The 27,577-nt window shown below is 43.4% G+C and overlaps 2 protein-coding genes across 3 annotated transcripts in view; one reads left to right on the forward strand and one right to left on the reverse strand.

Annotated features, from left to right (window-relative positions):
• The window catches only part of TOGARAM1 (TOG array regulator of axonemal microtubules 1), a 43,659-nt gene extending 36,052 nt beyond the window's left edge, over window positions 1–7,607 (reverse strand). Inside the window, exon 1 of the mRNA XM_068947651.1 lies at window positions 6,225–7,607. Within this exon, the coding sequence (XP_068803752.1) occupies window positions 6,225–7,607 (1,383 nt within the window). The remainder of the gene's footprint in view (window positions 1–6,224) is intronic.
• A 285-nt stretch (window positions 7,608–7,892) lies between these two features.
• KLHL28 (kelch like family member 28) lies at window positions 7,893–18,849 on the forward strand. 2 transcript variants are annotated; one of them, XM_068947630.1, is made up of 5 exons: window positions 7,893–8,018; window positions 11,169–12,067; window positions 14,433–14,876; window positions 16,809–17,017; window positions 17,997–18,849. In XM_068947630.1, the coding sequence occupies exons 2-5, from the start codon at window positions 11,169–11,171 to the stop codon at window positions 18,158–18,160; spliced, it is 1,716 nt and encodes a 571-aa protein (XP_068803731.1). In that variant the 5' UTR covers window positions 7,893–8,018; the 3' UTR covers window positions 18,161–18,849. The 2 variants fall into 2 exon arrangements, with proteins under 2 accessions (XP_068803731.1, XP_009674952.1); XM_009676657.2 differs by lacking the exon at window positions 7,893–8,018 and adding an exon at window positions 8,462–8,584.
• Window positions 18,850–27,577: the final 8,728 nt, after the last annotated feature.

The following is a 27,577-nucleotide window of genomic DNA, read 5'->3' on the forward strand; positions in this document are numbered from 1 at the left end:
TCCATGCAGACTGGAATTGTTGACACTTTCCAAGGCTTCAACCAAGGAAGCAGAGCAGGCCTAATGCCTCAGTGGCTCTGGGAAGAAAATACCAACTTCACCAAATTCAGACAACTTTACACATTTAATTTACAGAGAGCAAACTGATTATGACAAGCTTGGCTCTGCCAGCTCGGGATGAGAAAAGAACTGGACCTTACTGAACTACAAAGGAAAAAATCCATGGGGTTATGCACTTTTTTAAATCCCTTTTTGCCAAGTGTTTCATCTGTCTAGCAACCAGCGGTCCACAGATGCCGTTCCAAGGTTCCTGTAAGTATATGCTCCAGAAAGTTTTAACGCCTGCAAGTGTACAAATTGAAACAATAGCCTTAGTTCAGCTAGGAACCAGAAAAGCTGCAGCCTACTGATGCAAAGCGAGTGGTGATAGCAACTAGCTTTCCCCAGTGTAAGGGCCAGGAAGCCAGGCCTGTTAGAATTCGGCTTTCGAAGAAGCTAGAGTTAAAAGGCAGAGTTTGTCCTGCAGCTTTGTCAGATGTCACAGCAGTCAGGAATGAAACCTGTACAAGCACAGCGAATTATGCTGAATTTGATGAACTCAAATTTTGCTTTCAGAAAGAAAAAAGGAAAGCTGAGGTGCTATGAACACCTACACCCTTAAGTCCTGTAGGTGAAGCTCTGAAGTGTGAAATTATCTAATTTAACCAAAGAACACTAGTTGTCAAAAAGACCCTCACACTAAATAAACACTGGTATACACGGTTTATGTAATGACCTCTATCAGTTGTTTGCTCCCTGACCCGCGAGCACTCATTTGGGAAGGGCATCCCATGGCACAACGTTTCTGAGGTGCACCACTGATGCTGGCCCCACTGGCAGCCAAACTCCACGCCACCGTTAGCTCTGCCCCCGAGGCAGCGGCATCGCGGGGGACGAGTGCATCTGTTCTGCCACACTCATGACTTCTCTGGGCCTCTGGTGGCACTAGCTGGCTGACTTGCATTTTCTTCTGCGTTACACCTGCGAGCAGTACGCAATTCCAAGCTCAGAACAAAGGCATCCCCGGGAATCTGAGGTGGTCACGGTTCAAGTGTTTGCAACTGGACCCTCTCACTAATAAGTGATTTAGCATAACTCACGCAGAACTAACAAACAAGGAGAAACTCTGCGCTTGCATCTCTAGTGTAAACGTAACCATCGTTAGCTGGTGGTATCTCTACTGCTGAAAGTGGCAGCCGCTGTATCACTACAGCCACACCTCGACTTTGCTGGAAAACGCACTGTACAGAATAGGCACTCTTGGTTATGGGTATCAGCGTAGTCAGGCTGGTGCAATGCTTCTCCTTTTGAAGCCAGTCAGCATAGTTGATGCCTGTAAGCTTACAGATGGGTATGACATAAAAATCAGTTTCCAAGCACTTCAGAGGTGACAGAGGAAAGTTTCTTCAACGAGCCAACGTAACATCACTGACAGAAGCTGCTTTTAGACAAACCCTTAAAGGCAATGTGCTTTATCTACATTACATTTGTAGTACACATTAACTTAGGTGTGTTTAACCTCACATCTTATCAGATCAGCGAAGTCTAGACACGGCCTTGGACAATCACTGTATAACACACCCCTAAAAATCCTAGTAAAAAATGTCTTTAAACATTAAGCTAGTTTCATGCATTCTTTCAGCCACAAAATGACTCCAAAAGTTAATTTTTAAACCAATTCATCTCAAAGGAATGTCTGAATTAATAATTAATTTTTTACATGTACACGAACAAGTCAGCTACCCAAACTTTCTGCATGACATACCTTACTGAAAGCAGGCAGTTATAAACACATGCTGGGGGCAGCCTTCCCCCCCTGCCCTTTGATTGCCTAAGGCCCCAAGGTAAATAGCTTCATTTATACAGCATACAGCAATCTCTTTCATTTAACAAGAAACGTCTTCAAATGTAGGGAACACTGTCGAAGTTTAGGCCAGACACAAGCAAGCACAGCATCTTGAGTGAAAACACGGTTCACCTGCTTGCATCACAGATACACTCTGCAGGAGAGGAGCGATTTCTTTGTACTGATGTAATGAAATAAGCACCATTAAGAAATCAGCAAATATCATACTAAAAATCAGAGAGCCAGATAAAGAGACGGCCCCCTGCCCTACAGGGCTTTACAGTCTATTCAGACAGATGTAATAGCAGGATAAGACAAATGTTTAGCATGCGAAGACCGGGTAACAAAAGTTGTCAGCCTAGAGTAATAAATGCTTCAGTACTTAAACTGATCTTGTTGCTTAAACTTCCATTATAGTAAATGGGGATATAGCCAATATGACTCAATTAAGTCTTGAGAGCGATTCATCTTACCCTGAATTAGGCACTCAGTCAGAAGAATAGCGCTCCAGACTCGACCGATTGCCCTGACCAGTTCTCCGTCGACAACGAGACTGCTTAAGCAGTTATCGCGTAGGTAGCCAAAATGAATCCCCACTCCATTTTCCCCTTATGCACGCAACGAGGAGCAGCAGCGTTGGGCTTCCTTTCCAACAGGAAGTCTTCCTGACATATTTCTTTTTTAAACAAGGCTGCTCCTTTACCTCACACAGAGTGCAAAGATGTGGTAGCTACATTAAACTATGCTTTTGTCTTTCACAGGAGCACTGTTACAGGCAAACCTTGGCTTTACGGATATCGAGGTACGAAGGAATTGTTGGCAAGTGAAAGACTGAGTGCCATCACAACTCCTGAGCGGCAGATAAGCGTAGTCAGCACCAGTTAGACAACTGCTACTGGAGAGATGCATGGTTATTACAGAAGTCTATGCAGACTAAATAGGTATGAGACTGAACACAGAAACAAAGCTACTCCTTGAGCCAGGTTCCGTTTACGTGTGATTCAGTATGCCTTGAAAAGAGCTTGGCAGGCAGGCAGTTGTTAATCCACAATGATTTTTCAAATGACAGCTCCCACAAGCCAGTTTTTTGAAGGATAGTTCTAAAATCTTATGTCTGCCAGGAGCATGCTTCTCTGAACTGTCCACTGATAAAGAAATAGTTTGCTTTTCCATATGGACTGAATTCTTCAAACCCATTGAAAGCAAAACATTCGTTGCTGAATGGCATCAGATGTCAGGTCACTTTCCATAACTACGGGAGTAAGGCTTTTGACCTTTTTTACATCAGATGAACCATATCACTGAAGCAGATTGGTAATACAGGCACAATTTTGGTACTGTGTTCATTTATCTCTAAGTCAAAACTGGCAACTTCCAAACGCTGTAAAACAGGATGCCAAACGTTATTCTTGTCCGTACTTACCTGCAAGTAAGCACAAAGGTATGTGGAGAGAAGTTACACTTCAATACAAAATGAGTTCCGGTTAACAGGAGGTTTCTGGTTATTCAGCTGTCTTTCAAGTAAGCGTGCAAAAGGAGCACTAACATTTTTTGCTTTGGTAGAGTGCAACTGATGATGTCTGCAAAATCTGACACCTCAGAGTTATCGATCTGCTTTCTACCAACTTAAATATGCAAGAAAACAACATAAAATGGAAGTGAGAGGCAAACAGAACAAAGTCAGAAAGTAGAGGGAAGAGAGCAACGGACAGCATTTCCAGGAGGCCTAGGATGCCTTAGAAAACCAGTCATTAGACACAAAAAAAAAAGTTCTCATCAAAAAGGAATAAATATGGTATATGATAAATAGTATTTTCTCTCCATAAAAGCCTTTGCACTGCCAACCACTGGCGTGCAAGCCAAGTCAGACTGGTTACAGTCAGACTGGGTACAGACTGGTTACAAGTCAGACTTTTACAGCTTGAATCCCTGAATAGCACGAGAAGAAAATAAATTCAGGGAGGTAAACTATGTTTGAATATCAATGTACGTTATGTTCAAAATAATATTTCCTGAATAAAGGCTGAAATTCATTCTGTTCTAATTCTGCAGAAGTAGATGGCACAAACAGAAGTTATACATCTATTCATAAATAGGAATAAAGTGAAACATTCAGCATTAATATACAAGCATGTAAGAAAAAATACCATCACAAAAGGAAACTGTTAATTTAAGTATTTGCATGATGTTATACAACTGGAAAAGTATTCCAAGGACAAAAGAAGAAAAGCTATCATCCCACAAAGATTTACTGCCACACAGACAGCTTTTGAGACAGATGAGAAGAGAGAAGCCAAGGAGCTGGGAGAGGAAAGGAGGCAATCTGAAGGTCTTTCCATTTTTTCCCATCAGGTTTTACGTAAAACAGGTAACTAGCTCTCCTGTAAGGGAGCTTCCTGCAGTATGCTCATGACCTGCGCACCTTTGACAGGAGTACTAAAGACAAACAGCACCCCTCCCCACACACACACACTCTTAGCACTGGTAGTTATGTTGGTTTGCATCCCAATTTTATGATATGGGGTTTAGATCCATGAAGTTTACACTACACACATAAACCAAAAAGCTTTTATCATATCAGCATCAAAGATGTTACTTACTAAACAGAAAATCTCATGATGACTGAATTGAAGCCATGAATATGAAGCTACTTCTCCAGGTCAAATTTAAGTTCACAGCACTCTAAATGCTCATATGCAGCAAAACAGAAACTATAAACCAATTGCTTTCTCTCCCTCCCTCCACTAGAGGAGATTTCGAGCACGCCTCCCAGGTTACAGGAATAAATACAACTGTGTGTGCAAAAAAGTTAACAAAGAAAAAAATTAGAACCATTTCCTCAGCAGCTGTGAGGTCAAGAGGGGATCCTCTCTTAACCAACCTTCCCCCATTCCAAGTAGGAACTAAGAGGGTTTTGTTGTGTGTGCTGGCTGGCTTGTGGTTTGCACCTCTCCAGAAAACAAAACAACCCAAACCCCACAAACCACGCAGTATAGAACTCAGTTCAATTTACATGGAGAATAGTTAATAATGAAAAGCTGTTTCAGAAAGAAAACCCTTCTTACTCTAGAGATGTTCCCTGCACACTTGCTGTCCAGACCCTATCCGTTCAGTAGGCAAAAAAAGTTACTTAGCTGTCCAATTCCCAACTCAAAAGGATAAAGATCTTCAGGAGCCTGAATAAAGATACTGTACACACCAACTAAGGACATGAGGCATACGTAGGTACAAGCGTGAACGTGAACTCCTTCAAGACCTTTACAGTGCAGTACTGTTAATTAACATTCCCTTACTTTGGGACTTCATTAAAACCTAGTCCTCACCAAATAAGAAGGCACAGCACTCTTGATGAACCCAGCCAACTCAGGAGCAAGGTACTAAGTGACTGAGAACTACATTCTGAATACGCACATAATTGCGGTGAGGAAGTCTAATCTATGCAGATGCTAACTTTCTAACAAGAGCCACTTGCTTAAATTCACTTACTAGAGAACAAGTTATGCTAAATTAAACAACCCGTCCAGTTAAAAAAAAAAAACATGCACACATCCCAGAAGGCCTTAAATGCATGCATATCCAGAGGAGATGTCATGGAACAGAGCCACTGCCAAGGAAAAGGAGACCTGAATAATTTTTTCAAAGTCTCTTCTGGTTATGGATGCTGATATGGTCAGTAAGTGGTAAAATCTAGACTTGGGTCAATCAGAATTGCTATCTCAGCCTGTTTCTACGTTCTTCCTTGTCCAATCAGAGTGAGGAACAAGAGCCACATACACATTTGTTAATTCACGGATTTTATTACAGGTCAGTACTGCCAAAAAGCGCTAGCTTTGGTCACACTCCAGAGCTCTGTGCTCAATGTCTGAAACGAACCAATTTGTCATTTTTCCTCAAAACAGCATCTGTATCTAGGAAAGTCAAAATTTTTGCTCAGCTATTTGCTGCCCATCAGGTACTCTAAAACACAAATACATAAACATAAGCTCTGAAAGAGTTTCCCCATTCTTGCATTCATTCCCGAGGTTTCTGCTAGCCACTGTCAGAAAAAGGTGGCTAGGATTAGTAGTGCCTCATGGAGTCCACCCAATTTCAAGAATAATATTGTTTTTGTAAGTGACAAGTTTTCTGGTTTCCTCCTACTGTTACATCTGTCATAAGGAGTTCTTCAATTAGATTCCCCAGATGGATGTATTTGCAGAGATCCTTGCCCGATGTATGTTAGCAGTATTAGGCACACCTCAAAACACCTGCCTTTCATTAGACCTCAGACGACGACCTCTATACCTTCCCCCGGAACGTCCCACGGAATGACACAGCCCCGCGACCCAGAAGCACGTACCTGCTCCGCGCCCTTTGCGAGCGGCACCTTGTTTCCTGAACCGCTTTCCCTGTCTCCAGGGCTCTCATTCTCCCAAGGCAGTTTGTTTTTTCCTTTACCCGCGCTTAAAACTCTTCTTGGACACGCGCCTGGAGCGGCACAGGCGCTGTGAGAGCCGGAGCTCTGCACAGCATCCCGTGCGTGATACTCGCAGTGACTGCGTGCGCTCTGAGTCCTGCTGCCGGCCAAGAGCCAGTCGGTGTCTGCTCCGCGGGGCAAGCACGGCCCGCTGCTGTGACCAGAGGAAGGCAAGGGCACCGCATACTCCACAAAGCCCTGGTCCGTCAGCTTCGGCAGGGTCTTCCTGGCCAGCCTGGCCTGCACGGCGTGCATCACCCCGTCCCCGTCGTCCTGCAGCTCCACAGCATCTACCGCCTTGAAGAGAAGGCCGGTGTTGCCCGGGCCCATGGAAGACGCCAACAGGGCAAAAGCCTCCAGGGCAGCATGTCGCACCCGGCGCTTGCTGTCTACCAGCGCCGGGGCCAGGTCGAAAGCCAGCTTGGACAAGTCCAAGTCCTGGCTGGGGTAGGTGAGCAGGGCCACCATGCAGATGTTCACCACCTCCTCGCGGACCCTGGAGTTCTTGTGCCGGAGGTGCTGCTGCTGCAGCAGCAGGTTCAGCACGGGCTGGGGGCCCGCCGCCTCCATCAGGCGCCGGAGGAGGCGGCCGTACTCCTGCCGGAGAGCCAGCTTGCTGTCCCCCAGCACCTTGGCGGCGGCCGACACCAGAGGTGCCAGGAAGGCCTCGACCCGCGGGCCCAGGCGCAGGGCCAGCAGGTGGGTCACCTCCAGGGCCCCCAGCACCACCTTGAAGTTGGAGTCGTCCAGGAGGGTGTAGAGGAAGCTGACGAGCCCCAGGAGGCCGGAGGCCGGCGCGGCGGCCAGGGCGGCCGGGCTGGCGCCGCCGAGCGCCGCCTTCAGCTCCTGCACGGCCTGCGCGCGGCCGCGGTAGTCCTCCTGGTCCAGCAGGCGGGCGCGCAGCTCCGGCGGCACCAGCCCCGGCCCCGGCCCCGGCCCCGGCTCCGGCCCGGCGGGGCTCGGCGGGCGGCGGCGGCGCAGCTCGCCAAGCCGCTGCCGGGAGCCGAGGGCCTCGGCCTCCTCCTCCTCCTCCTCTGCCGCCGCCGCCGTCTCCTTCTCCTCATCGTCCTGCTGCCGCTCGGCGGGGCCGCGGGGGGCGGCGGCGGCGGGCCGGGGGCGGCCGGGCCCGCGGCGCCGCCCGCGCAGGGCCTGCCCGCGCGGCCCCCGCGCCGCCTCACCACCGCCGCCGCCCCGGTGAGGCAGCGGCCGCCGCTGTCCCCCGCGCTCAGCGGCCGCCGCCGCCTCGCCGTCGTCGTCCTCCTGCATGGCGCGGGGGGCCGCGGAGCGGCGGCAGAGGACGGTGCCGCCCCCCGCTGCGGCGGCGACGCCGCGCGCGCCGCAACATCGCCGTCGCCAGGGACCGGCCCCCGCGCGCGCGGGGCGCCTGCGCGGCGCGCACCAACGGGCCGCCGCCGCGGGGGGGGGGGAAGGGCGGTGCCGGGAGCCTGCCTGCCTGTCTGCCTGCCCACCTCCTCCCCCCCCCACCCCGCCGCGGGGTGGCACCGCCCGCGCGCGGGGGGTTCTGGGTAAGCGAGACGGGTGCGGGGCGGCGGCGCCCGGAAGTGACGCGGGCGGGGGCGGGGCGTCGCCGTGTGAGGGAGCGAGCGAGCGCAGGGAGGGAGGCTGCGGCTGGCGCCGGCTGGGCCTCGCCGCGGCCTGGCCGCCCCCGCCGCCCAGGTGAGCCCCGGGAGCCGCGGAGCGGAGCGGAGCGGAGGTCGAGGGCGGCCCCGGTGCCGGCCCCGCGGCGGGGTGGCGGGGGAGGCGCCCTGTGCCGTTGTAAGCCCGGTGCTCGTCCCGCCGGTGCCCCGGGCCTTGCCCGGTGCGGGGCCGCACGCCGGAGCCGCAGGCGCCTGTGCGGAGCGCGTAGTTTCCGCACACCGCGGTTTGTGACCTGCGCGGTTTCTCTTCGGTTTGTTTGTTTGCACTTTTCCGGACTGAGAAGTGCTTTTCCTGCTGCGTTGGAGGCTCAGCAGCCGAGTTACTGAGACGCTTCAGGTGTCCGTGTACTTCTGGCGGGCGCTCGCCCCCGGCGGGCGGCACAGCTGGAGGGGTCGGTTACCGGCTCCTGCCCTTTCCGAGCTCAGTGGGGAGCTGGCGAGCGCTTCAGCGCTGCCTTCACGCAGGACAACGCCTAGAGCTTTTCCTGCGGCCCCCACGTAAAGAAAATGCGTTCTGCATCGCTTACTGGGCATCGGTGCGTACCAGCGTTTGCAGAAAAGTAGCTCTTCAATAAGCAAATTAAGGTGTGTGTGTATATATATATATATAGATATATAGGGTAATATTTTCATTTCCTTTCACTGTTATTTGAGATAAGCTTGGCTGTTGCTCCACTGAGCAGCAAACAGTCAGTCTGCATTGTCAGTAGAGGTTCTTGGACTGGGAGTACGTTTTTCAGGGCTGGTTGGTGTACCAGCTTCTGATTTCTTGCTCACCTATACAATAAGTACATGCTAGTATGCGGTGCCGGGGAGCATTGCCATGCAGCAGGCTTATGAGATACAATAGGCATCTCTATCTGTGTCAGTACAAAAGGATTTATTTCTGTGGAGTAACTGAAATATAGTTACTTATAGGCACGCTTGTAGGATTTGTATCTGAACTTTAACCATTCCTTTTTCTTTGCGCATGTTGTTGTTACCTTGTGTTCTGTGGTTTCAGTATATACACGTAATAAAATCATGAGCTGAGTTTAAACACGAAAGGAAAAGTTTTAGCTGCTGAACAGCTTCTTAAGTGCAATTAGTGCCACAAAAGTGATGTTCTATGGAAAATGCTCTTTGCAGATTCCCCCCTAAAGATTTTCTTTTAGATAATGTTTTTTTCCTAGTCTAGGGTTGTGCTAGGAGAGGGCTTTCTATCTCTGGAGAAGAGGTCTTCCTCCTCTAGCTGTAAGTCTTCACTTCTTTGTCAGTGCTATTATGTTCTGTATTTAGATGTTGGCGGCTAATTTTATTCCTTCAGATTAAGCACTTTGTAAGTAGGCCCAATGCAAATTAGATGTCAGTTAAGGAACTGTAAAAATGAACTTCTCAAGTATAAGATAAAAAAAAGTGAGATTTGAAGTTTATGTAGTCATTTAGCAAATTAAAATTAAATCGGCTTTTCAGCTCAGAAATTGGATGGTTGCAGTGTTCTCTGTAGAACAATAGTTATGTTTCTTTATGGGATCCTGACGCATTCATACACTCCACCCTCTCACCAGGATAATAATTCTGTCTGAATAAAGCAAAGAACTGATTCTGCAGCTCTTAGTGGTGGGCAGCACTATTTGAATCTTAATGATGCTGAAATTAGAGCAGGTCTCATAGTGCCATTGAGTGTCACAACACAAACTAACGCTTTTTGGAAAAAGCGTTTAGAGATGTGGGCAGGATGAGGGTCGCTCTCTCTGCTCTTACTAACGGCGTTGTGAGGCTGTGGGTCGCTGCCGATGCCGTGGGGCCTGGAGCAGGCATCAAAGTGGTGATCCAGGATGCTCGATCCATCTGTCAGGGTGATCCTGTGCTAACCCAGGAAAGCAGCTCTCCCTGCTCCCATCCCATCCCATCCCCTGTTCCTGATTGTGGAGGCAGGCTCAGCTCCCCGTGCTCCACCCATCTAATCCTTTTGAGGGGCTGGGGTATGTCTATCGTACACATTACCTCGGGGTGTGAAACAGGGAACTTCCCCTCACGCCCCCCCCCCCCTTCGCCCCGAGTGATGGGGCGCTGCCTGCAGTGCTGGGCCCGCTCTCCCCAAGGGTCGTGGCGCTCGGAGGCGAGGTCCAGCAGCAGCTAGCTATGCCACCGTAACACCAAGTTGAATATCGCTGAAGTTATGGCAGTCCTGGTTCCTAGTGACTTTGGTGCTGTGTACAGAGAAGTAGAGGGTATGATTGGTACTCTGTATTGGTTTGAACTAACACCAATATGGAATTATACCCAAGAAAAAGACTTTTTCCGTCCATTAAAATAAATACAGAACCAGACTTCTCAAGTCATGAAAATATTGTTCTTGCGCCTTTTATAAGTTGAATTTTTTTTCAATAAAAATACTTAAAATATTTTGGGATATAGCAATAAAATGTTTTTCCCCATGTTGTAACTTTGGTAAAGTTCGAGAACTTTCCCTTTTCTTTTAAAGCACTGCGTTGTTGTTAGGTAATTGATCAAAATATGCCTATGAAAAAAGGAGGAAATGTTGTGTCTCATCAGAGAATTTCTTTTTGAAGAGTTCAAGGCATCCGTTTCCTGAACGGGCACAGATGTAATGATTTCCTCTTTGCCTAGTATTAATTTAGAATTATAAGGGCAGATCATTGACATAGAGCTCAAAGCGTTCAAATGGCATTTGAGCAGGTTTCTTCGAATGTGGCCGTTTGCACATCAAGCTGATATCAGTGATTAGTAGTGCAAATTAGCTTAATTTTAAAAACTTGTAAAATTTTGTCTCAGATAAACCAGTTATATTCGTTCTTTATTTTTATTCCAGTCACTGTGCAGTTCTCTTAAATATCTGATGCAGACTCCTATCAGGTATTCTAGGCTCCAGATAACATCACACATCTTATTCCAGAACAAAAAAAAAAACTTTTTTATATATAAAAAGCTTAATATAGGATATGTAATTAGTAAACATTGGCTGGTCCTGAATTTAACTTGCATGAAAAAGCATAGAGCATAAGGATTTAAAAAGTAAATTGGAAAGTAATATACTAATTAAGGTAAAAGCCTAAATGGAGAAATATTTTTTAAATGTTATATGTAGCATGTCTAAGTGATGTGAGTAATGAAGCCGTTGAAAATGAAACCCTGAGTAATGCGTTAAAAATTCTGTTTGTCACAGATGGACCAGTCGTCTCCAACCTACATGCTTGCCAACTTAACCCACTTGCATTCTGAACAGCTTTTGCAAGGCTTGAACCTCCTTCGCCAACATCACGAGCTCTGTGACATTATCCTGAGAGTTGGCGATGTCAAGATTCATGCCCACAAAGTGGTGCTTGCCAGCATCAGTCCGTATTTCAAAGCCATGTTCACTGGGAACCTTTCCGAGAAGGAGAATTCGGAGGTAGAGTTCCAGTGCATTGACGAGGCAGCCCTGCAGGCCATAGTAGAGTATGCCTACACTGGGACTGTGTTTATCTCACAAGACACTGTAGAGTCTCTTCTTCCAGCTGCAAATCTTCTCCAAATCAAACTTGTGGTGAAGGAGTGTTGCACATTTCTTGAAAGCCAGCTCGATCCTGGCAATTGCATTGGGATTTCTCGCTTCGCAGAGACCTATGGCTGCCATGACCTCTACTTGGCTGCTAACAAGTACATTTGTCAAAACTTTGAAGATGTTTGTCAGACTGAAGAATTCTTTGAGCTTACACATTCTGAATTGGATGAAATTGTTTCCAATGACTGCTTGAATGTTGTGACGGAAGAGACGGTTTTTTATGCGCTAGAGTCTTGGATCAAATATGACGTGCAAGAGCGACAGAAGTACTTGGCGCAGCTGCTACATTGCGTTCGATTGCCGCTGCTGAGCGTTAAGTTTCTTACAAGGTTATATGAAGCAAACCATCTCATTCGTGATGACCATACTTGCAAACATCTACTAAACGAGGCCCTAAAATACCACTTTATGCCTGAACACAGACTTTCCCACCAGACCGTGCTGATGACACGACCTCGCTGTGCTCCTAAAGTTCTTTGTGCTGTAGGAGGAAAAGCTGGACTGTTTGCTTGCTTGGAAAGGTAAGTAACTGTGAAGAGTTATAAAGCCTTACCATGTTCGTTCTGTTGGTTGAGAATTTTGATAATAAATGTGCCTATTTTCAGTTTGTGTATTGCTTTTGTATCCTTTGAGTTTTTCCAATTTACATTATTTTCACTCATCTAGTATTGTAGAGTATCAGAACATAAAATTTTCCTTAACGTTGTTTGTGTGGAAAAACGCGGAGGAGAGTGAAAAGCACACTTTCTCATAACTCAGAAGCGCTTGGAATTAAAATAAACTTAATCACAGAAAAGGTAAGAGGTAATTCTCAATAACGTTAAATTCTTGACTGTCATGTAACCCTGAATTTAATCCTTGCTACTGAGCAAATATCCATATCCATGCTGGCAGAAACAGGTAAGTGTGTACCTTTCTTCTCTGCCCTGTGTTCACAATGCACATCCCTTCCAGTTAATGGAGTAGACTGTTATGTCAGAGAGATTCATCTGGGTAAAAAGTGAAATACAGAGAAAAACAACTTCAATAATATTGTCAAGTTTAGTTATAACACTATATTAACATTTCCAGAAATGATAGTTTAACTTTGTGTGGGTATGCATATATATATGCGTACTTACACATACACATACAATACTTGGACATTGAGTGGGCCCTTATCAACGCAGAGTAAAGGTTTACTGTGCTAGGGTAGACTGCCGGGACTGGCTCTTGAGCTAAACTCTTGGATAACGTTCTGCTCTGAGGTATGTTTTTCTGTGACGCAATTTCATGCGTGCGTGTTTGTGTGTGTATACGTATACATACATACATACACACATACATTTAAAAATCAGGGGGGAAATACATATATATATATATATATATATATTTCCCTGTGTTTAAGAAAATTCCCCACACGTTGTCAAATTTATTGAAAGTTAGCTTTCCAGATCAGTAGCGATCAACAGTGAACTAGACGTTGGGACTGGGAATTGCTGGGTTTATAGATTTTAAAAAACAAAAGGGATATTGTGAGCGTAATAACATCCATTTCTGTTTGAGTAAAGTAGTCCTCTGATAAGCATTCTTTAGCTCTATTTCTTTTATAGATTGTCCAATGATTGTAACAATATTATATTCCAATGTATTTTTTAAACAAAAATGTTCTTTACTACTATTAACTATTTGCTAATGCATACCAAATTTTCTTTTCCTTATTATTCATATTAGTCTCTCTTAAACTGTCGTTTAAATAAGATTAAACATACAGAAATGTCACAGATCAGTAAAAATAATTAGAATAGTTCAGGTCCCCAGTTTCCTCAGTTTTAACTGTGAGTGGCACTTTTAAGTGGCAAGTAGGAAACCTTAATTCCACTATTCTGACTTTAATTTTCATTTGTATTTACAGCAAGGCTGATGTTCACTTGCTGTGAACCACTGCCACATAGTAACAGAATTGCTTACAATACATTTAGTCCTGTTCTTTTCTAACTGGGCTACTGCTGTCAAGAGCCGGTCTGGTATTTCAGCAGTTTCTGGTGGCTCTCACCTCTTCAGTGGCTTTATTTTCTTGTACTTTTTTTGCACAGATATATTTCCTTGAGTATTAGACATTAATTTAAATTAACTAGAGTATTAACTGAATTGTTTAGGTAGGTTAACTAGATTATACACTATAGCCTAGATTCATGATATTTTAAAACTGGGTATGATTTAAAGAGAATACACATAAACTTAGTTTTTGGAAAACAAGTGTTTCAAACTGAAAATGTTCTGCTTTGTGACATTTCTTTAAATTATATGGTATAAGTAAAATATGTAATTACAAAACTACAAATTGTACTTTCTAAATGCGTGTTTGCACGTGTATATATAGACATGGGCTTCTCCCTCTCTCAATCTCCTTTTCTCTCTCTCTCTCCCCTCTCTGTGGCTGTTCCACAGTTGTATGTTTGTTTGCTTGTTTTCAGTTTACCCCTCTTACCCCTTTGTTTTTGATTTTTTAGCTTTCCCTGATAACAACCTACTTCCAGAAACTACTGTGGCATCAGCAGTGTCCTGTCTTCCCTCGCATTGTCCATGATATTGTCATGTCATCTTCCAGTCTGCCTGTCTTGTACTTTTAAAATTAATCTTTTCAGGTCTTGGACTTAGTGCTGTGACTACTTGCTGTGTTGCTGCACAGAGCTTTACGCTGTGAGGCCCTCTTCTTTGCTGCCCTTTAGACCAGTAAACGGCATTTGATTGAGCTTACGTTCAGGCCGTTGGAAGGAACAGCAAACGTTGGATGGGAAATACAAAATACGCCGTTAAAATTCGTGTTCCTTTGTTGTTCAGTTACGCTTTGCAAAGCTTCAGAAACCTAGGTTTGCCCATATAATTTTTATTTTTCTTTTTCAGCGTTGAGATGTATTTTCCCCAGAATGACTCCTGGATAGGCCTGGCACCTCTTAGCATTCCCCGCTATGAATTCGGAATATGCGTCCTAGACCAGAAAATCTATGTTGTAGGAGGGATTGCAACCCACGTGTGTCAAGGCATCAGTTACCGAAAGCATGAGAATTCAGTGGAGTGCTGGGACCCCGATACGAACACGTGGGCATCTCTCAAAAGGATGTTTGAGAGCCGGAGTACTCTGGGAGTGGTGGTTCTGGCAGGAGAGCTCTACGCCTTGGGTGGCTATGACGGGCAGTCTTATCTACGAACTGTGGAGAAATACATTCCTAAAGTTAAGGAATGGCAGCTAGTGGCCCCAATGAACAAAACAAGAAGTTGTTTTGCTGCAGCTGTCTTGGATGGAATGATATATGCCATTGGTGGTTATGGTCCTGCCCATATGAACAGGTATGTGCTTTCCATATGGGTAGCTTGATATCATAAGCTAGAAATCAGCAGAGCTCATTGTTAAGCTTTTGCTCAGCAGCAACTTAAAAAATATTCCAAGCTCAATTAGTGGTAGTCCACAGCGGGCCTCATTATTCCTTGTTCTGCAGCATTGGTCTGATAATTCAACTGGGAAATCTTTATACGGACTTAGCGCTGAGCTAGATGTGTGTGTGTGTGTGTGTGTGTGTATATATATATATATATACACACACACACATTTTTTTTTAATCCTTAAGGGAAGATGATAAACACGAAGGCATATCTGCATAGCGCTGAGCAAGTTTTCAAATGGAAAACGAGAAGCATTTTTTTTAATTACTGAAATATATAATACTAATAACTTAAGCTGTTTGGTATGGTTGTGACAGGATTTTATAGAACTTGGTATCACTTTTTTATTTTAATTTCTTTTACTTTAGATTGCAAACTGCAGTAGCAACTGAAAGTACTTAGTAGACAGGCAAACCAGCTCTGAAATGTTTTCCTTTGACTTAAGATTTCTTCACATGGGAAGTTAGCCTGGAATAGTTAAACTGCACTGTTTTCCTCTCTTAGCTCCCTGGAGTCCTTGTATCATACAGAAATATCCACTTTAGTAGCAGGTTAGAGGAAGCAGGGTCAGTAGCGGAGAAGGGCAGGGTACCAAGAGCTCGCGCAGCACCTCCATGACACGTGCTCCGCTGTCACCTTATTGCACAGTCGGACCTTAGAAAGGGAAGACGGTCAAGCCCTTGCTCGTGACAGAAGTGGTGCCCAGCAGATGAGTGCTCAATGTGTACGCAGCTCTTTGAAGGGCCAACTCGGTTACCTTCTTTCAGGAAATACAGTACTTACCACTGGGACAATAGGAAGTGTCTTTAACAAACTGGTACCTCTAAAGGAAAAAGTCTTAACGTTAAAATTTGACAGCAGCCTTACTCCTTGTGTCACGTTCATCTTTTCCTCAGTCAAAAAGGAATTGCCAGGAACTCCGATAGTGTTACTAGAATTGATGGTATTGCAACATTTTCCTTTTTTATGGAATAATTTTGATTTTATTCATTATCAAGGACACAAGTAACATGCCATACACTCATGAGATTCGGACACGCTCCAGGAGTAGCAGAAACCTGACTGCATCTTTGCTCCTACTGTTGAGCGCTTCTGATTTCCTTTCTCCTCCTGTCCCCCACCTCGCGCTGCCGACCCGCGCTTGTGGCGGGGCTGGCCGCGTGCCGTGCGTCACCAGGCCAGCTCCGGCGGCAGCAAGCATGGCTGCTGTTAATTCATTTCCATTTTATCCTGAAGAACTCTTTTGTCCTTAGTGTTTTGATCAGCAGCCTCTGTACAGCTTTTCCTGAGGGACGTGCTCTCCAAATTTTTTTTCCTCGCAGTGTGTTGTTTTGGGGAGAGCCACAGGGACGCTTTCAGTTTGATGTGTTACCCAAATACATTCACTTCACCTCTGTGTTATGTTCAGTTCTTCATGGGTTGTTTTTTATAAATAGTAGCAGTACTTTATCTCAAAACGTTACCTGAGGCATACCTGGTAGTAGCCTGAGAGAGGAGGCTGACCTGTAGTTGCTGTGTCAGAACAAAATACATAAAAACTTTTTTTTGGCAACGCTGTTGAGAACCTTTAGCTGCACCGGCTTCATGTTGCTGAGGGGTCCTGGGAGGCGATGGATGCTTCTGAGTTGGCATTGCCAGCTTTAGTGTTTTGTATGCTTTGTATGTAGTACAAAGCAATCTCGCTGCAGACTTTTCCAGTGGCTCAAGCGCTTTTTCTTTGTGTTGCGTTATTCCTTTGTGAATTAATATTGGCTGGCAGAACCAGACGGCTCTCTTGTGGGGTAATACTCAAATGTCATTGAAATCCAGGCCTTACAAGTTGTCTGTTTGTATTTGCAGCATGGAGCGCTATGATCCGAGTAAAAACTCATGGGAGACGGTAGCTTCAATGGCTGATAAACGAATAAACTTTGGTGTTGGTGTCATGCTGGGCTTCATTTTTGTAGTAGGTGGACACAATGGTGTGTCACACTTATCAAGCATTGAGAGATACGATCCTCATCAAAATCAGTGGACTGTATGCAGACCCATGAAGGAACCCAGAACAGGTAGGGACAGACGAAACTCGGAGCAGTTAACTCGGATATCCTTACCAAAATAAGCTACCATTTGACCTGATACAAGTTGCGATAAATTAAGGTTATGGTGACTTGTCTGTAGAGTGTTTTTCATCCATGAATTGAGCTGCAGGTCACTTAATCAGGTCGATGAAAGAATGTATTAATTACTCAAGTGTATATTTCTCTATTTTTTTTTAAATTAAAGTCTGGTTTATTTTTTATTGATACTGAGCTGTGCATAATATAAAATAATGCTTTTACTATATTTTCTATTTTGTTTTTACTAATTTTGAGTGAAGTTGAGCAATCCTCTAGCTACTGTTTTATTGTACTTTATTTTATGTTGAGACTCAGTAACACATCTTTCCTCCTTTCTGCCTGACAAGGAGTCTTAGGACAGAAGGACGTTATTTTGCCATAGGGGAGGGTGCAAGAACAGTCGAAAAGGAGAATAAGATCTGAAGAGAGAAGGACTTTTCATTTACGTGCGCTTTCTGTAAAGACAGCCTAAAGAAGGCGAGGCTGGGAGAACTTCTTTGTTCAGCCTTAAGAAGAGGCGGTGGGGGACAGTGGGGCTGCTGCCTGCAGCTTCCTGAGCGGAGCGTGGGCAGGACGGAGCCAGGCTTTTCTCGGGGCGCCCGGTGGAAGGGCAAGAGGCAGGGAGAGCAAGCTGGAAGAAGGGAAATTCTGATTAGGTATTAAGAAATTATTCTGCCATGACAGTGGTCAAATACTGGATGGAGGCCCAGAGCAGCTGTGGGATCGCTGTCCTTAGAGATGGTCAGAGTTTGACTGGACAGGGCCCCGAGCAACGTGATCGGAGTTGGCCCTGCTTTGAGCTGAGGAGCCAGATGGCCTCCAGAAGTCCCTTCCCACTTACTCTATGATTTCAGTTAGGAACAAAAGTACTATTTATTTGCATACTTGATGATTTTGTATCTTTTGTTTGTTTTGTTTTTTCCCATAGGAGTTGGTGCAGCTGTAATTGATAACTACCTTTATGTAGTTGGAGGTCATTCAGGGTCGTCCTATCTGAACACCGTACAGAAATACGACCCTATCTCAGATACCTGGCTGGACTCCGCTGGTATGATGTACTGTCGATGCAATTTTGGTTTGACTGCACTTTGATGAAAAATATGAATTTATGGACCTGATGCAAAGATGGAACTTAATCTGCTTGGAAAGATACCTTGCTCCTGGAGACCATAAGCTGCATTTTCTGAAATTGGAGGAGTGTGGTGAAGTTGCAATGAAACGAGGAAGGATTTGTTTCCTTCCGGTAACTGGCCTTTGTTATTTTGTAACACAAGCGAAAGGATTGGAAGACTTATTGCCAACTGGGTTTAGATAGCATCCTGTTAATGGCCGTGAATTTTGACAAGTACTGTACATGCCTGGGATATGGTTAGAAATCTTATTGTATATCTAACCCGTTCACTTTCTAGAGCTTTTCTCTCTTCCTCCTGCCTACTATGAAACATGAAGTTTACTGTGCTTGGGATGAGAGATGTTTGAATGCGTTGTATGACTGGACGGTTTGCTGATAGTTGTCTGGTTGTGTCTTCATATTAAGAAAATGCCAGTGCTTCATAGTTTTTTTATGAACAGTAACTAAAGGGCTGCCTTGTTTCTGTATCTCAAGGTCTGTAAATAATAAATGCCATAGTAGGTTGCCTGTGCGCTCCTTTGTTACCCTCTTACCGATATGGGGGCTGGGCTGATAATTGGTAACTACTTAAAGGAAGGAATTTACAAAGCAAATGCATTGTCTCTTCTGAAATTTTTGGACCTGATAAAGAGAAATCCCATTTTTAACCTTCCCTTCTATTTTTATTTTGTGGATAAATAAGTAGTAGATTAAATGACTTAATCTTGCTAGACTGCTGTGTGTTTTTAATTGTAATGCGAAGAAAAATTACAGCAGTAATAGATCAGAAAATGTCACAGCAGTGTTTATAGCATGATGTAAAGTACTGAAAAAGGAATCCGTCCCGTCCTGCACCCAGGCATAATTGTGCCCATATCCCGTACAACTTCCCTTTTAAAAGAATGTATGATTGCTCTCTTCGAGTGTTCAGATATAAAAATGGTGCTAACTGTAGGACTTACGATAAGGCTGTTACCAATTTTAGTGCAGTATGCATAAAGCATGATCGTTTTGATTGTTCTAGTGTTTTTGTTTTTTTGCTTGATACATTTGTGCCTATGAAAACTGTCAAGAATAACACAGCTCAATGAGCTCTACGTTTCTTATATTTTTCCATAAGATCTAGTTTTATTGTTCCTAGTGTCACAAATACATGAATATGGAATAGTAAGAGCCCTTCTCTGCTTCTCTAGACAGCCTTGCCTTTAACACGAGTCGCAACGAGCGAGAAGCACAAGACACAGATAGCTATGCTGAGCGTGTATCCTGTGTGACGGGGTGCTGAAGGTTGGTCCTGGGATTAACCAGAATCGGAAGAGATGTGTGTCCTAGTGATAGCCCTGAACTTAGTGAAAATTTGGGCAGATACATAGAGAGTGATGCTGTGGGTTGTAACCATTATTAAAAATATGTGATTAAGTATTAATTTTTGCTCATTTAGCATGTTTTTGTTTTGTCTTCTGATTTTAACTAGGAGTCATGATTATCTTGAATTTCTCTTTTGATGTCTGCACATGTATTGCCAGACCTGGTACTTAAGAAATTTTCTGCCTCCGGAGTTATTTTCCCCTTGTTTTTAACATGTTAAATTAATGTTTGTTTCCCCTCGTTTTTCAAACCCATATAGTATTATTTTTCAAAGTGCAATAATATTTGAAATAGTTGCTTTAAAAGCCATTTCTTTATAAGTACGCTAAGTGGAGGTTTTCTGAGTGTACTTTATTTATTCTGAGTTCCTGCAAAACTAATTGCAGCCGGGCAAACAGTAGTTTTCCTTGTTCTTCCATAAGCTAACATTCAGATCTTAAACAGTGAAGGAGACAAGGGTGTTTTCACCATAAAAGTAGTCACAGTTGACGGATGTTTGCACAAACTATAATATCCTGCACATATTCTTCAAATTTGGTAGAATGAAGCAGGACTTTAAAAGCAAATAAAACTAACAAATTCAGCATTTCTATGCTGTTTATTTGACCCACTACGGATTCTAGTTATATAGCAATAATAGCATAATTTAATTACTCCAGAACTCTGTTGAATAGGACACAAGTAGCTGCATTGCTGCGTGTTGCATGTTAGCGTGTGGGGAGGGGAGCACTTCGGGGGGCTGGCCGTCAACGCAAACGTTTGGGCCTGTTACGCAGCTTGCCTTCTCATTTCTGTTCAGGTGAAAACGCAAGTTGGACGGTTACGTGTGCGGTTTTACTTCTCAGTTGCGGTTTCACAGAGATGCCGTTGATTATCATCTTGCCCAATACACACCGGGGCATAAAGATGCCTAACAAACCAATATTAAAAAAGTTGTTTCCCTACTTAAGACAAGCTTATGCCTTTAAGTGGCAGGAGGCTTTCCTTGCCGTCCGGTGTGCGCTGTTTAACTACAGTGGCGTTCCGTGCCTGGAGATAGATGCTCACGTGCGTGTTTTGACTGGAAGCATTAGTAAACAGAGTTTTCAGTATGTAGAAAGCGGTGCAACACACAGAAACCACTTTGGCATCAACAGAACGGAAAATGCTTTGTTCAGAGGTGTGGTGATGGTTACTCAATACGGTGTAAGCATCTTGCATTTATGGAACTCAAGACACTTTAAAAGTGCAAAATATTTTACTCCCTGTAGCTAGGCAGCAGCAATGTTAAATTAGGCTATAGGGATTGACCAAATTGGTGTAACGTGGTATTGCTAAATTTAAGATAGGAGCATAAACAATTTTTAGTAAGCAGGATTGGTATTGAGAATTGGAAGAATACCTAATGAAGAATACTGCTGTGTTTAGATGAACTGTTTTGCTAGAAACGGATCAAACACTGTTAGTGTATGAACTTTAGGGATCGCGTCACTGAAAATCATGCCATCTTTATTTTCTGTTTTGGGTGCTTGTTGTCCTCTTCACTGAAGTGCTTGGTTATAGGAAGATCAGACACAACAATCGGTTTCAATCAGCATTTAAAGTACAATACTCTAATGTCTGTCTTGCAGTTTAAAAATTAAGGATCTTCAAATAAGATGTCATGCAACTATAAATTATCATCCAGTTCTATTTCTTGGTCACTCAAAATTATTTGTAAAGCACTTTAAAATAGGTATGAGTTTTATATGTGTGCATATAGTTCCTGGATTTCTGCTTTTTTAATTCAGATACTCACGTGTAAGCTTCCTGAAGTCTCTCCTATTAGGAATGCTTTTCTTTCAGAAAGTCTAGTTGGAATTTCCAAAGGGGCAAATGCGTCCAGTACACGTTTTAAACAGTTAACTTTTACTGAGAGATAGCTTAAGTGTTACTGTTGTGAATTTGCCATCTGTAAGTCCCCATTCATCATATGAAGCAATGCAAAATGTCCAAGCTTGCCTTAAATTCTTAGTCTTTAACTGCAACTCAAAGAACTGGATGATAATTCCTATTTTTTGCCTTATGCGCTGTGCTGTATTTTAAACCCAAGGATAACTATAATTTTTAGCAGGATTTAATAATTGTACAGAGAATACCAAATTGTACTCGGACTTGACCAGAGTGCTTTGGTTGGGAGTATAAAATGATATATGTAGTTTTATGTATGTAGAGTGTTTTTATGTGTACATCTTTTTTAGCAGCAATGTTCTGGTTTTGTTACTGTTTACAAAAGTGGCATTTGAGTTCAACAGGAAAATGACTGTAACTTGCATTCTTGTTCTTTACTAGTGTTCTCAATGTGTTTGCTATTTGTGACAATGCTCTGTAACTATTGTTGTAACAGTATTTCATTGAATGTGAAATAATTTAGTAAATAAACCTAGGGGAAAAACTTATTCTTACATTTTTGCTGGATGGTGTGTATAATTATACTGGAGCTTTAATTTTTTTTCTAACACGGTGATATCTTTCAGTTGCTGTTCAAAAGCAGCAATACCTACAGCACTGCAAGCTAAACAACTAAAGCTACAGGAAGGTAGAGCAGGAGGATACTTGTCCTTCATGGGGAGGGTTGAGCCTGTGGGAAGACCCTGACACCTATAACCACTTAACGGGTCTTAGCCCTATTGGTAGTAGAAGCTCCCTTGGAAGAGGGTTGGCATTTTCCATCTGTCCCATAGCCACCTTAGCTCTCTAGTGAATGAGTAACCATCACAGGAACACCAAACCCTGCTCGTTCCTGCTTTCCTTGGCCAGAGAGCATGCTCTGGAAAGCCACTGTACAGATTCGTCTCCCCTGGTGAAGACCCAGCATCCCTTAGTGACATTGCAGAAACATGACCGGTTCAAGGTCAAAGGGTATTATTTGAGATAAATAATGTTAGAGTACTGTTAAATACTTAATTCTTCACATGTCTGTGTTAGGTGGTAATCTCACTTACGGTGATGGTTTATGTAAGTACCAACAGGTGAGGTATTTTGAACCAGAAAAAAGTGTTAGTCTGGCAATGAAGAGTACAGGCACTTGAAAGCCAGCTTTGATGCTCCCTGCAACGGTACTGCTGCAGATCATATAGAAAAGTACAATGCCAGCCAGCGAGGAGCTAACTGACTGCATCCAAATAGAGACAGAGCAACAAGCAACTTGACTCAAAACTCTCAGCAAGCAAACTCGCTCAAGCATTGACGTTAATGTTCTTGTAACGCTTCCCCCCTCTCTCCGTTAATGGAATGGAAATTGAAGGCTTGCCAGTCCTGAGGTCAAATTATTTTTTTGCTGGCTTCATCCAAACACAGGCAGGAGTGGCTAAACTTTCCCATTGTTGAAAGCAGGGATTAGGGTGTTGAACTTGCTTCCTTGCTCAAGGCTGTGAATGTTAGCATACAAACTGACCTATTTCAGATGGCTACAAATAAGCTAATCTTCTTTCCTATTTCAAAACAGATGATGGAGCAGCAGGCAGGGTTCAGTTCCTCCCTGGCACTGGTAGTGCAGGTCTTACTAAGTCAAGCCTTCCATTTCACTAGATGAAGTAAACCTAAATTCCACTTCTGGTCTTTAGAGCAGAACAGTCAATTCAGCACTGAACCACCATCTCTCATGAATATTCAACAATACTGTCCATAAAACATGAGTGATCATGTAATCCACGAGCTTCAGTTAGAAGCTGAAGCTTCCTTCCAGTTTCAGTCATACTGAAACTGGCAAAAAAGAAACATACTTAGGTGATTTTCTTGGAAAGTTTAGGTTGACTCTGCTAGTAAAACACTTTTAAGTCACACATCAAGCACTTAAGGAAAGATGGAACTAAGATTGAAGGTTGCTACTATACACTGATGTAGTACTATAGTCCTGGTCTTTAACTTAGATGCCAAGAACTCTTAAAACACAGAACTTGATGGCCCGCCTGGGTAGTGGTGAAAGGAACATAATTTTTTAACCAGTTCAATTATGTCATTTATTTCCCTTCTGTCTAATAGAAACTAGAATACGAGCAAAACAAAAAATTCTGGTGCTTTATTTAGGAAAATCTAAGCTGACATTTCTGAGGATGTCATAGTGCATCCAGCAACTATTTATTTGGAAAGCTACAGAACAGTGGTGGTCTTCACTGAAGAGCCCAGCACCTTCCAGTAGATACCTGAAAGTAAAAAGTAATTCATACAGATAGCATGAATGTACAGTGCAGGTATCTACTGATGGAAAAAGCATCTATCAGGCAGCTAGCCATCACACAGACTGGTCATCCTTGAAACAAGGTCTTGAGAGCTGTTTTCTTCCCCCAGTGACTCGTGTGCATTGGAACAACTCACAAAGGACAGGAAGTCCTGCGCTAGCTGAAGAAAAGGTTCATGTAGTCACTTTTTCTGTCAACTCCCTTTCAGATTTCCTTTTATATTTTTATATAGTTCCTTTTTTGTATAGTCCCTTTTTTTTCTCCTTTTACATAGTCTAATTCAGAAATATTTCTCTTACATTCTCTGACCAGGCTTTTGCGATGCCTATATACAATTCCGATATCAAAGATTTTACAGAGTAGATATTTTGGTATCAAAATCAGAGTTATTTTAGGACACAGTTTGGTTTGTTAAAGAAATAAAGTCCTGTCATAATAGGGAAGAAACTTCCAAACTCCACATTCCAATTCTGGATGCTGATCCCTGACAGGGATCACTGACAGTCGGGATCACTGACACGCATGGATTTTTGACTCTTGCAACAATGCCAGGAGTGTTTTAGGACAATGCCCACTATCCCACCTGGGACACAAATACCATATTTTTTAAAACAGATAATTTTGTTACAGAACTATATAAAAACCATTAAATGTTTTGACTGTTTTGACCTTTTCATATTCCTATAATAGGTTTTTTTTTTTTTTTTTTTTTACTAATATATACCTCTCTCTTCCTGGAGAAGAAAGAATTGCTATCTGTTGTATTCAAGAGTAATTTCCTGAGGAATACCAAAAGGGGGGCAGAAAAGGAATTTATCGAGTTAAGCAATTTCTAAAAAAACCTGTAAGTTATAACATCTTGTAGATCAAAGTTTTAGTTTACTATCTTCTAAAATCTTATATCAAACAGAGATTAGTGAAACAGTTCTTTCACTGATTAAAAATAAATAAATCCTGAGTTGCGGGGACTCACCAGCTAAACACATGGAATCCCTTTCGGCTGGTGTGCTGACCCTGCCTTTGGCAGCAGTAACCACCTGTACGCTGAGTAATGAGCTGTACATTGTATATTGAGAATATTTTGCTTAAAGGTGGAGTTATTCCAATGATTTGTTTCCTCAAAATTAAAAAGTACATCATCGGACAAAATAAGCACAACGGTAGCGAGATGTTAGCTCTCTAGTTTCAGGAATACAGTTTTCAGGGTTCCTTACTTGATTCCTCAATCTATACAATGATTCTTGAAGTAAATCAGCTATTTTAAATGCAAAATATTTAATCCCTCCTCCACCATTTTTTTGAACACTTCTCAAAATATTCAGTCTTGTCTTCACTGTCTTCATCTTCCTCATCTATATCCAGACAACATTCATTTTGCATTCAACATCATTCTCACTTTCAAAATACCAATCATGTTTTAAAATTCTCATTTTCTCCTGCTATGTTTTCTTTTGAAGAGTTACCTTCCTATCTTTAACTTCTATACGATTCTTTGTTTAAAAAAACTACAGCTTTGGCATATTTGTAATAAACTTGTAGAATATGTGTCCTACTTATTTCCGCCACAAAGGAATATGCCCGTTCCATCTGGCTTTATTCAGCAATCGTGCCGATTTCCATTCCCTGATATTTCACATCTCTCATTTCGGAAGTATTAAAGTCCTATTTACTCCTGCGTTCCAATTTACTTTGGAGGGTCCCAAACAAGCTACAAGAGTACTATGGAAGTGGCATATATGCTATATAGAAGCAGCTCCTAACTTCTGTCTGTTAGGAAGCATTTAGCTTTCGGGCAAACTATTACAACAAGTCAGCCGATGGTCGGTAGCTGCCTGCGGCGCAAACAGGGGCGCCTGGCTCCCTCCTCGCTCTGCAGCGCGTACAGAGGCAAATCAGTGCCCACGTCCGCACTTCAACGCAGGAGCCAGTAGCAAATCTGGAGCGAAATGAAGCAGCCTGTTCAGTGGGCTAAGAAGCAGGAATAGTCTTGGTCCTGGTTTGGGGAGAAAGAAGTGGACTAAAGTGTGGGGAGATGGTTGCCTGATGAGGTTGCGGATGAGAACACCCGGGTGTGCGGCAGGGGGCACACCCTTTAGGAGCCCAGGCTCAACACATGGTCACAAACTGGCATTGCTGCCACGGACAGTGATACCCAACACCGGTGAGGTCAGTGCCAAAGCCCACCGTATACAGGACCCTTGCACTGTTCTTGCTTCTAGCACTGGAGCCAAGGACTTTGGGGCTTTCTTCCATAGTGTCGATCACGTGGGCCTGATGTATGCAATTCCTGTAGGATTGCTAGGAAAACCAGTTCTCTCTGGAATTTAAACATGCATTTGCTACAAAGATGCTTTTAGACTTCAGCACAGCTGTGATTTTGACAGAAAAGCACATTCTTACTTCTTCCAGCGAGGGGCACACTGGTTCCATTTCCTCAACCCTGCATTCACAGGACCTGCATTTTTTGTTATTAGAGAAAAACTAAAGACACTAAGTCTAGGATTCAAAAGTGTCTTATTTGTAACTGATTATCAACTACATCTCAGTGTATCAAGATGTCATGACATCTAGTTATAAAATACAAATATTTCCTGCAAGAAGCAGAGGGATTTTAGACAAATTTGCTAACAGAAAAAGCCACTTTCGATATCTGACAGCTGTTCTTACAATGGGAACACAGACACCAACAGCTAGTAAAGGCTGTGCTCACTTCTTCCGAAAGGTGCTATAAATATAGACTTCTCTATTAAATGAATATTTCTGGTGTTTAGCTTCCTAATCAAAGACGTATGTTTCAGGACGGCATTACAATGCTTTGCTTACTTGTCATCAGAAAAATGTCCTAATGATAGGGTACATAGGCCAAATCGTCTAACTTCCACTGCTGCACGTTTATAACAACAAAAGGAGGTACCCCACAACAGCAGATTTTTGGGGTGAATGTTTTTAAATGACTACATCTATAATGAAAGGAGCAAAGACACAAAATACATTAGCAGAAAATAAAATAAAGGAGGACTTAACGGCAGACCCAACCATAACAGAAGAGATGTACCTCAACACGTTATCATTCAATAAACTTTAATATTTGTAGGAGCTGGTTAAGTCATCCATCACAGATTATCACAAGCCACTCTAAATCCTGTGCAAGTAAAAGAAGCAACGTTCCAGGGGACAACGGAAATTGCTTCTACCCAAGATGCCAAGCCATATGCTAGGTCTATCAAACCCTCGTGGAGCTCGAATTTGGCACTTTCTTGGTTGTCAAATGCAGAAAGGAACAAAACCACGCCAAAGCAAGCCAGCAGAACCCCCTGAGAAAGGACTGCAAGTACAGCCCTAAACTGTTGGGACCTTGGGACCTCAGTCTCTGTTCTTGTTCTGCGTGGGAAGTTGGGGGGAAACGGGACACTTTGTACACCTTTAATGGGATCGCAAAGAAACGCGTCCCTATTACCAGTTTATTCTCCTAGTGAAAACAAATTGGCTATGACTTAAATGCTTGCCAATTACTCAAGTCACAGTGCACCAAACTGCATTAAATTTAGGTTCCACCAAACAGTTTACCACTTGTTTATGGATAATCTGCTCAAAAAAGAAAAAAAAGGTAAGTGTCTGCTACTCAGATCTAGAACTATTTTCCTACATCTCGATCTACAACGGTGTAACATAGGACTACTATATTCCCTGGAAAACACCATTCTGATCACCTGTTTTGTCTTCCTGGTAATCTAGGGGGCAATACTCTTAAGCACAAGGTTGCACTTGATGCATCAGGCAGCGAGGCATTTCAGAGTCCCTAAGCAACTGGTATCCAGATTTTACTGAACA

The sequence above is a fragment of the Struthio camelus genome, chromosome 5 (assembly GCF_040807025.1).
Source record: "Struthio camelus isolate bStrCam1 chromosome 5, bStrCam1.hap1, whole genome shotgun sequence".
NCBI lineage: Eukaryota > Metazoa > Chordata > Aves > Struthioniformes > Struthionidae > Struthio > Struthio camelus.

What these genes read in the sequence shown, in the direction of transcription:
- KLHL28 (XM_068947630.1), top strand. Translation starts at nt 11,169, where the DNA reads ATGGACCAGTCGTCTCCAACCTACATGCTTGCCAACTTAACCCACTTG. An exon ending in CTGTTTGCTTGCTTGGAAAG is followed by an intron (nt 12,068 to 14,432) that starts GTAAGTAACTGT and finishes TTTCTTTTTCAG; the next exon opens with CGTTGAGATGTATTTTCCCC. An exon ending in GGTCCTGCCCATATGAACAG is followed by an intron (nt 14,877 to 16,808) that starts GTATGTGCTTTC and finishes TTGTATTTGCAG; the next exon opens with CATGGAGCGCTATGATCCGA.